Source organism: Clytia hemisphaerica, unplaced genomic scaffold (assembly GCF_902728285.1).
Source record: "Clytia hemisphaerica strain Z4C2 unplaced genomic scaffold, Clytia hemisphaerica genome assembly, whole genome shotgun sequence".
In the NCBI taxonomy this organism is placed as follows: domain Eukaryota; kingdom Metazoa; phylum Cnidaria; class Hydrozoa; order Leptothecata; family Clytiidae; genus Clytia; species Clytia hemisphaerica.
Window position 1 is genome coordinate 1,366,622 of NW_027104297.1, and position 9,434 is coordinate 1,376,055.

Here is a 9,434-nt window from a genome sequence, read left to right on the forward strand (position 1 = left end):
TGTTTTACAGTTTAACGTATACGTTTTTAAAAATGAAGATTTTGAAACTAGGCTGTCATTTTCATCCGAAAGTAATCAAGAAGACAGAGATCCCCAGATATGAAACAGGGATATTTTCTATTACCTTATGTGACTATTGGCTGATGAGGTACTTCATAGATCCTAAAGGCCGGTGTCCACTTGCGCGTGCTTCAATCGCACTTTTTGAGCAAAGCTATCACGCTATTGGTCAAAAGACAAATGAAGCAACTCAATTGGCGCGGTCTGACGTAATGGTTGAAAAAAGTTGAAAATTTTTTTTCTCGCTCGCGCGCTACATTTTTATGACGTAATCTTTTTTCCAAGCAAAAAGGATTGAAGCCAAAAGGTGCGATCGCAGCGCGTTCAAGTGGGGACCGGCCTTAACATGCAAGTGTATAGTCATATCAAGACATTAACCTTTGAAAGTACTGGTAAGCAATTTGGTGCATTCTCTTGTTTTGTATTATGCTCTTCACATTCTTGAAGAACACTCTGGTTTTGCAACAAATATATCAATGTGTACTTGCTCACAAGTCTATGTTTGAGTGAAAGGACTGACTTGACAAGTAGTTGTCTGATGAATGTTACTTCTTATTCAAATTTTCTATAAAAATCAAAATACTTTCACTTGGTTTATTTTTACCATTTTATCTAAAAAGGTAAAATCCTATTGTTTAGTCGTCATATTTAATACCTCCACTTTGAGCCTATTTAGAAATCGTTGGCGGCGATAGTTTTAGCCTGATATATTAAAGCATTGGTCAAAAGAAGTATCTAACTGTTACTGGTTAATAGTTTGGCCTGTTTTTTTTTGGAAGTGAAATAAAAGTTTGATTTTTTCAGCAGATTTTTTACCACTATCTTATTATATTTTCAGATGTAGAAAAATGAAATAATAGATAGAAAATAAAATCGACAACACACACGCACATACACCACACATACACCTGCACATACACCAGACATTCACAATCTCATTATTACATAGAAAATGATCACCTACATTTGGCTTCTCCTGTTATCGGTCTTCTTTTTTGACCTTATTGGTAGGTTTAAAATTCTTTTCATCCTGGTTTGCTCTTTTGACCCACTAAAGTGGCTGATGATGCGAAACAAATAATCTTTAAATCGAGTGTTGAGTTACCTTAGCCCATAACCCGTATCCAGTGCCAAAATATACAAGAACAAAGCTTTTAAGTAAACTAAAAGTTATGAACATTTTGAAGGTTAACTGTAACTTTTACAATCGTTTTCTATGATGAAGCCTAATATATTGAGTAAATATATTGAGTAAATTTAGAAATAAAGACGGGATAGCTGATAAATTAAGAATATTCCGATACACATTTCTTTTTTATGATCAACCCCAGGGCTGGAGTTGCTAAGGATTTTCCGGGTTTCAACCAAAAAATGCATAACAATTTCAAAATCTTTTGGCTTTTTATTTCATTTTATGTCAGAAATACCTGAAATTTATTGTTCAAATACCATCAGTACACATTCTAATACCAAATAATCCTGAAAATGCCTCTTTTTTAAGGTATTTTTGGTTGCTTACCAGGTTCATGCTCAGTTTAGGGCTAGGTTGGTAAGGCCAAGTTGCTTAATTTGGCTATTCTCAGGGCTGGGCCCTTAGCAACACCGAGTTGCTTATAAAAGAAATGCGTGCTCAACTTTCGAATTCCGTACACTTATTTTTATTTTATGAGAGCATTTATATAAGAACATAAGGCTTAATTTAGACAAAACTTTAGAACAAAATAAGAACACTTACAGTCTCATGTTTTCTAACTTGCTTTTTATTAGTTTAAGACGAAATATTTTAAGTTACCAGGGACGATTAACAGTTTTTTTCAGCATTAGTGTCAATGCAACTTTTGAATGATCCAGCCAAATCTCGCACTTTTCGAGTTTAGCACGAGTTTTATTGCGACAAATGCAAAAAAAATTCAATTCTGCTAACAATTTAATGGTCGAAAGAAAAATAAAACTATTCCAGTCGTCTGATTTCCCGTAATGGTTTAAATAAGTTGAAATAAATAAGTAAATTGTCTAAGACTGCCCGATTTTCAGGGCACTCAAATGCGTGTGAAAATGGCTCCAAAATCTTTTTTTCACTTTGAGTAAGTCTAAACGACAATGACGTAAAGCCTCTTTTTTCAGATGGAGCTGACATCAAATTCTCAAATTCAAACATCAAATTCTCAAATTCAAAGAGCTTGATTACTGTAGAATATGACAATAATGTGACTTTGATGTGGGACTTGTATGATATCGAGAGAAATACAATAATTGCTCTTTACTTTGATAACAAAAACAACGAGATTGGGTCACTTCGAATCTCGTCGATCTCAAAGAATTACACGGATTGGACACTTGATCTTGAAAAACCTTTGTCAACCAGGATAAAAGACTTCAAGATGGTGCTAAATAAGGGAAATGGAACTTTGAAATTTACTATCGAAGATTTGAAATATGATGACAGTGGTGTATTAATTGTGACTAATGAACTGGCTAAACTCAAAGCACAACATAACTTAACTTTAAATGTTGAAGGTAGCCAACCTTTTTAATATCTTTATGCCCATCAATTGAAGTCCAAAGCTACACCTTTCATCCCGAAACTTATCTGAAGTACATTAGTAGACGGATTATGATGTGCAATATTTCTCTTCACCTGGTATTTATAAGCCGATGCTTCAGTTCTAAAAAAATATTTACCCGTTAGCTAACTCAGAGCACTATGATTTTTGAGAAAACTATTTTAAAATTTTCTGATTGTTGGTATAAATTTGATGTTGAAGACGAAAAACCTGTTTGAGAGGAAATTCATTTCAAAATTTCAAACAAAAATTAAAACTGAATAAATCGTTTCCTTTCCTCATCATCTCTTTGAATACATTTCTACTCAGGAGGACCACATGAGTGTGGAGTCAAATCATTACCACAAAACATCACTTGCTCACATGACCAGGTCATTACACAAAAAGTCACTCTCTGTGGAAAGCCTCAACCTGCAGTTACTTGGAAAATTGGTGACAAAGAAATCAATGGGACGGTTGATAAAACTGAAACAGATAAACATCAATACACATACACCTTGAAAACGAAACTGATGTCAGACATGTGTGGAAGAGAACTTTCATATGTAGCCAATGGTTATCATCGAAAACGAACCGCTAGTAGTATGATACTGATGAAAGACTGTAAGTTTCATTTTTTTACAACATTTACATTCAATCCGTACCATACCCTTTTGGTTTTATTTGAGAAATTTGGGGTTATTTGGATCTTCCATTGTTCAAGTAATTTTGAGTTAATTGTCATTATCTAACATTTCAACCCTGGCTGTTATTTACACCACTTTTCATAGTGTCCTCTTCCCTGGATTCAGGGGGGGGGTGGTGGATTTTGGAGCAAAGATCAAGTATGTGGAGAAGGAAAGAAATTTTTTTGGAGCCAGGGTTGGGACAAACTTAGGGGAGGGGGAGCATTTTGCTGATCACCCAAGGGGGGGACAACTTTTTCTGGGTAAATAGCCTTTTTCTTCCTTTCAAACCTGTGAATTATCAGTAAAGAGCATAAAAAAATGGAATTTTTTAGTAAAAATCCAAAATTGAAGGCATTCTGAGGCCATTTGAATAGTTTTTAGACAATTTTTCGTCAACAAAATTCATGTCCGGAATTTTTCTGAGGGGGGGGGGACTCGAAAATTTTTATTTTAGGTATGGGGGGAATGGACCTCGAAGGACACTACGCTATGCTTTTCCCAAACACTTAGTTATAAAGGACTGAAATTATGCACTACTAGCGTTAAGATGTTAACTTTAGACTTAGTTCCTAAGCAATAATGATCGAAGTTAAAGTCGTTGCAATTTTCACTGTTTATAAGCCTAAGTAGCAGTTATGTTAGCGGCGCTAGCTCGCGTTAAGTCATTATTGGTCAGAAGCGTAATACGAGCCGACATTAAAGGCATCATAGTTTTTGAATATGTGCTAAGATGTAGCTCGTATTTTTGAGATGACCTACAACCACGTTGCATTGCTCTAATGAAATCATTTTGACTTGGCAGTGGGAATCAAAAACGTATTTCAAAGGTCAAACCAATCAGAATCCTTTATAAGTTGGGGCGTGAAAGATTATGGATTGTGCGACGTTGAAGTACAATTTTCATTTTCACGTACCAACATAACCACAAAGCTTGTATCGGCTTCGAACAAAACGTTTTCATATCGTGGCCCTCGAGCTGCAGAGGTCCAGACTCGCTACCGTACTTTTGTGTACGTAAACTTATCATCTGGTGAAAGAATTCGCATTAGTCAAAGCGGATGGAAAAATGTAACGTACATAAAAGAAAAGACGACAACAACACAAAAACCGACTCCGACAACGACGACGAAGAATAGATGGGGTGACATTGACAATGAAGATTCTGATGATGAAGGTATACATAATTCTTCGCTGTAAATTTGCTTTATCTTACAGTAAAGGCGTACGGGGTTTGCAATTTCCGAAATACCGAATAATTTTGTTAAAATTTCCGAGATTCTGTAAAAAAATACTTGCAATTCCGATACCGATTGTTTTGGGTATTTTCCCTCGTTTTGACTAATTTTTCATCAAATTGGATTATTCATGTTTTAATTCCAAAAAGGGGGATAAAAACTAATAATAAAGAATTCCGAAGCAAAATTCATGATTCCGATACTGAACAATTTCAGCATTCCGAAATAACCGAAGGAATTTTGCCCGATTTCCGAAATTCCGAAGAAAAAAGGTTCGATCTCTACAATTCCGAAATACCGTACGCCCCCAGTAAGTTTGGTCAGATAATAAAAACACTCGAGGGCAAAGTTTTGTCGATTTTCCCTATCTCTAGTTTGAAGAATTTTTGTAAATCTTTGTTGCACTTTAATATTTGAAAACTAACCCATCAAAATCGGTCGAGGGGAGGGGGTCCTAATAGCGTTCGTCTTAGGTCTCAATTTCTTATTTCTTATCAGGGAAAGGTACAAATTGCTTGAAATTTGGTCTCTTGGTAAATGTAGATCTTTTTTCTCTTTATTGAGATTGTCTTGCGAAACTCTCAAGTTTGATAATAATTCAAACATTTCAATTCACTTTTTTTTCAAGGAGAAGTGAGCATGTTTCTTTTGGTCGGTGATATCATTGGATTTGTGCTCCTCTTTATTTTGTTGGGTATTTTGTGGAAGTTGGGAAAGGTTGTGCAGCGACACCACCACAAGAGAAAAGGTTTCTTTACTTAAACTCGATCATCTCAAATTTACCTAGTTATAAATCAATGATGTGTCGTTCATTATGATGTAATAAACAACCCAGCTGGCACACAACGTTGTTTCAACGTTTATATAACGTTAAAAAGACGTTATGAATGTTAGATGGACGTTGAAACAATGTTGTGTGCCAGCTTGGAAACCCTTTTACATTGAATTGACCCAGATACAATGCCGGACAAAAGGTTGTAGACAAATGAAATTTCAGTGAAAAATGATGAGAAATAGAGCAAAATGACTCTTCAATGTGTCTGAAAGGGGATGGAAGTTAAGAAAAACACTTTTGAAGTCGTTGCATTGCTTTTGAATTGCTTTTGAGGGAACCACAAGCAAAAAATCAGCGTTTTGATACTGGTGTAAGCCAGTTAATCAAGCCCTTGTGGTTTGCCCTTGCGGTTAGACTGCAGTGGGTGACTTTCAAAGACTTTGAACAGCTTTGAATGGGTTTGGAAAGCACCCAGAGCCTCTTGGGAACTTGTTTTTGATCGATATTGAAGTATTTTGCAAATATTGCAGAAGTCTACAAACCTTTTGTCCAGCATTGTACTGATATTGACTAGTTAGAAAACGGAAAGGAAAAATCTTTTTCCAATGAAACATAATTAAACTAGGTGCACATTTAATACAATAATGACCGGTTAGTGAGGGCTGTACTAATACAATAATGACTGGTTAGTGAGGGCTGTACTGAGAAATAATGCCCGAGGTCAAGTAACGACCGAGCTTGCGAGGTTGTTGCGTTGACCGAGGGCAATATTTTCAGTACAGCCCAAAAAAACCGGTCATTTTTGTATTTGTTAACCGTTTCCTTCAGCTTTGATTGATTTTTAGCGCTTTATCCAGGAAAAATAGCGAAAAAATCCTTGACGTCAGAAATAAAAAATGAGAGAAATGATGTCAACACATTGTTAATTTTCCTTTGAAAAAGTGACGTCACAATGAATTTTCCTGACGACGGGCAACTCTGGGCAGTGGTAGGCCCGTCGTCATGCGAAAAGAACCAATTGCATTGCACAAAAAGCCATGAAGCCAGCTTTGAAAAAAGTAACCGGTTAACAATGTCTGATATATTATTTTATCTGATAACGAAGGTGAATACTCATTTAATACCTAACCTCTAATTCATTTTCGATTTTCTTTTTTAGTTTCTGCAAAAAGGTAAGTGAATATCATTTCATTACTTCTTGTCAGTTTGATAAAGTCTATATAATTATGGTCTGGCAGAGAGGAACATACAAGATTCTCGCTTTACATCCGTGAAATTATTTTAAGTTATCTTTTACTGAACAATGATGATAAACCACTCTTTTTCATCTGAATTGCAGAGAAGTAGGAGAGAGCATTGACCCCAATACCCAAAGTATTTCCTCGTATGTTTTTGTAAAATTCTCAATTATTTTTCACGAATTTCTTTACTTTTATTTTACAGATCTCGCAGGGTAATGGCAAACCGTGCATTAAAAGCGGTACAAGACAATGCGAAACCTTCAACAAGTAAAGCCAAAAAGTCCAAACGAAGACAGTGAGTAAATCAAATATAAATGTACCTCTGAATTTTCCAAATGCGCTATGTACTTGAAAAATGTAGTAAGAAAGAAGTAAAGGAATGAGTTTCTCAGGAGTTGGATGACGTGTCCAGTATCTCATTTCTCCATAAGTCTTTGCATTGATGCGCTCACAAGTACAGGCATTTAGATGTAACATGAGCTTTTCAAACTTTCCCTTCTATTGCTAGGGTTGATCTAGAAGTAAGTTATGGACGCTGTGTTATTTAGAATTACTTCTTTTTACTGTAATAGCAGTTTTGTGTTAAAGATGTTTGTATTTTATTGTACTGATCTTTTTAGAGCGCAAGAAGCTGCAATCCAGGAGCCGTTTGTTCAAGGCCAATCCACTTATGACACCGTCGCGGAACCGTATGTGAAAAATTTACTTATCCGTTTTATCGCGAATACTTAGGACCAAATACGGGAAAGAATACTGTATATACCTCATTCCACAAATTTTGACATGAATCGTGATTGGATATTTTCTAATTAGCTACGCAACCCTAAATATCAAACCCAATTGATTTTCCTTTATTTATTATGCGAAATTGAATTTTAAAGGTCTAATTACTTTTTTTAGCTTTTATTTAACCATAGAGGTATAAAGAAAGACAGGAGATGAATTTGTCGGTAATTGGTCGTTAAAGTCTTTTGATTTCTTTTATGTAATAAATCAAAAGAAATTCTAGGCTCGCCCGACGAAATACGACTTTTTAGTAGAACTCAAGTCTGTTCTGAACATTCTTACTATCAGCATCGAAGATTTCTAGCCTTCTAATATACGAGAATAAAATAAAATTTAGCTCCATGAAATAAGTTTGCGCTCAATTTTGGCATCCATTAAATTTTGTTTTGAAAAGATATTTTCTCTAGCCAGAAAATAAAAAGTTCTTTATAAGCACACACAATTTCGAACCCAATTTGTAGACAAAAAGTCGCTGGAGAATTTTGGAGGAAAGTATTAAGCAATAGGGTTCACCTTGAAGAAAATGTTGATCGAAAAATCTTGTTATTTGATGAAGGATTGCAAAGTTTACAGGCCCTTTTTTAGTCCAAATAATTTCTTACACCAATGTCAGAAACAATGAATCTCGTCTCATCTTATTTCCAACACTTAAGTTAGCCAATAAGATTTCACCTATCAACAAAAGAGCTCATTAAAAATGCACGATATATGAGATTATGAGCATGCATACCTTGTAATTTTTTTAATCGTAGGGCGAGCATGGTTACAATAGCATACTTCTCCTGTTTCTTTATACCTCCATGATTTAACATAGTTTTGATATTTCTTTTTTCAGGGTTGGACAAAAGTCAGAGGAGGAACTATCGGTAATAAACATGAATGTTAATGTGATCATTTCGCTTTACACAATTTTTTAGACCTTAAGATGATATACTGCTAAAATAACTTTTATTCAGTTATTCTTTTGAAAAATATCCTTGCATATGCCGGCCATTCTGTAGCAATATTCAATCTTTTGAATATTTAATCCTTAATGCTGATAGTTAGTTCAAACCAATCCTCATATTTGATTCAATCCTAGTATTTCATTCAATCCTAGTATTTCATTCAATTCTCATATTTCATTCAATCTTGGATTGAATAAAATATAGGAATTGGATTGAACTAAACATTAGCATTAATAATTGGATTGAACTTAATATTCAAAAGGTTGAATATTACTACAGAATGGTACAGGCATATTTGCATTTTAGGCTTCAAAATATCAGAACTTTTTTCCTCTTTATTCACAGAAACTGTACGCCAAAGTGGACAAGTCCAACAAGAAGAAACCACCGGTCGCAAACGTGCTTTATTCCGAACTCAGTGCTTTGGGTGGTCGTACTGGTGATAAAACTAATGCACCGAAATCTGAATATGCAGAAGCCAAAGACCTTTGACGGTTGAATTTGTAGCGTCGCTTCTAAGCTAAAATTTCATTAATTTTTGACCCTATGATTTTTGCCTGAGACCGTCATATTTGTCCGAAAATCACACCAAAGTGTCCAAAAAAAAATTGGAAACATCGTAATTTCGATTTCTCTAAGGTTGAAGTTTCCAAAATTGTATAACAAGTGCTTCTAACAAAACAATCGAGCGATTTTACAAAATGCCCTCTACTAACGATAAGACTGGCTGATTTCCACATCATTTTGAGTTCGTCATTTATTTTTGTCACACATGGTGCCAGCTTTTGAAATTTAGGAAACCTCAGCAGAATTTGAAGAATATTGGTCGATTCTTTTCGTGAAGACAATTCCCCGCCTGAACCAAAAAAAATTGACCACAAAGGCAAGGCTTTACCGATTATCTTTTTTATTTTCTATCTTTTCACAATAAATGGAGCCTTTTCCACCACCCTGACGCTTTTTGGACCTACCCCGGTGGAGGTCCTATAAATTAACCCGTGTTCGTTAGTTAGTTCGTTCGTTAGTACGTTAGTTACCAACTTTTCTCGAGATTGGCTCATTCAATTTTTCTGATTTTTTGCACAAAGGTGCATTACTATAAACTCTCAAATGTGACGGAGCCCGATTTTCGAAAAAAAAATTTTTCCGGCCGGTAGA

General features: G+C 35.2%; 1 protein-coding gene across 2 annotated transcripts; it reads left to right on the forward strand.

The window, feature by feature from the left end:
* The first annotated feature begins 873 nt into the window (after window positions 1–873).
* Window positions 874–9,167, forward strand: LOC136817335 (uncharacterized). 2 transcript variants are annotated; one of them, XM_067073680.1, is made up of 10 exons: window positions 874–1,067; window positions 2,185–2,577; window positions 2,934–3,227; window positions 4,095–4,466; window positions 5,156–5,275; window positions 6,462–6,474; window positions 6,746–6,838; window positions 7,164–7,232; window positions 8,165–8,195; window positions 8,622–9,167. In XM_067073680.1, the coding sequence occupies exons 1-10, from the start codon at window positions 1,013–1,015 to the stop codon at window positions 8,766–8,768; spliced, it is 1,587 nt and encodes a 528-aa protein (XP_066929781.1). In that variant the 5' UTR covers window positions 874–1,012; the 3' UTR covers window positions 8,769–9,167. The 2 variants fall into 2 exon arrangements, with proteins under 2 accessions (XP_066929781.1, XP_066929782.1); XM_067073681.1 differs by lacking the exon at window positions 2,185–2,577 and having other exon boundaries at window positions 8,622–9,164.
* Window positions 9,168–9,434: the final 267 nt, after the last annotated feature.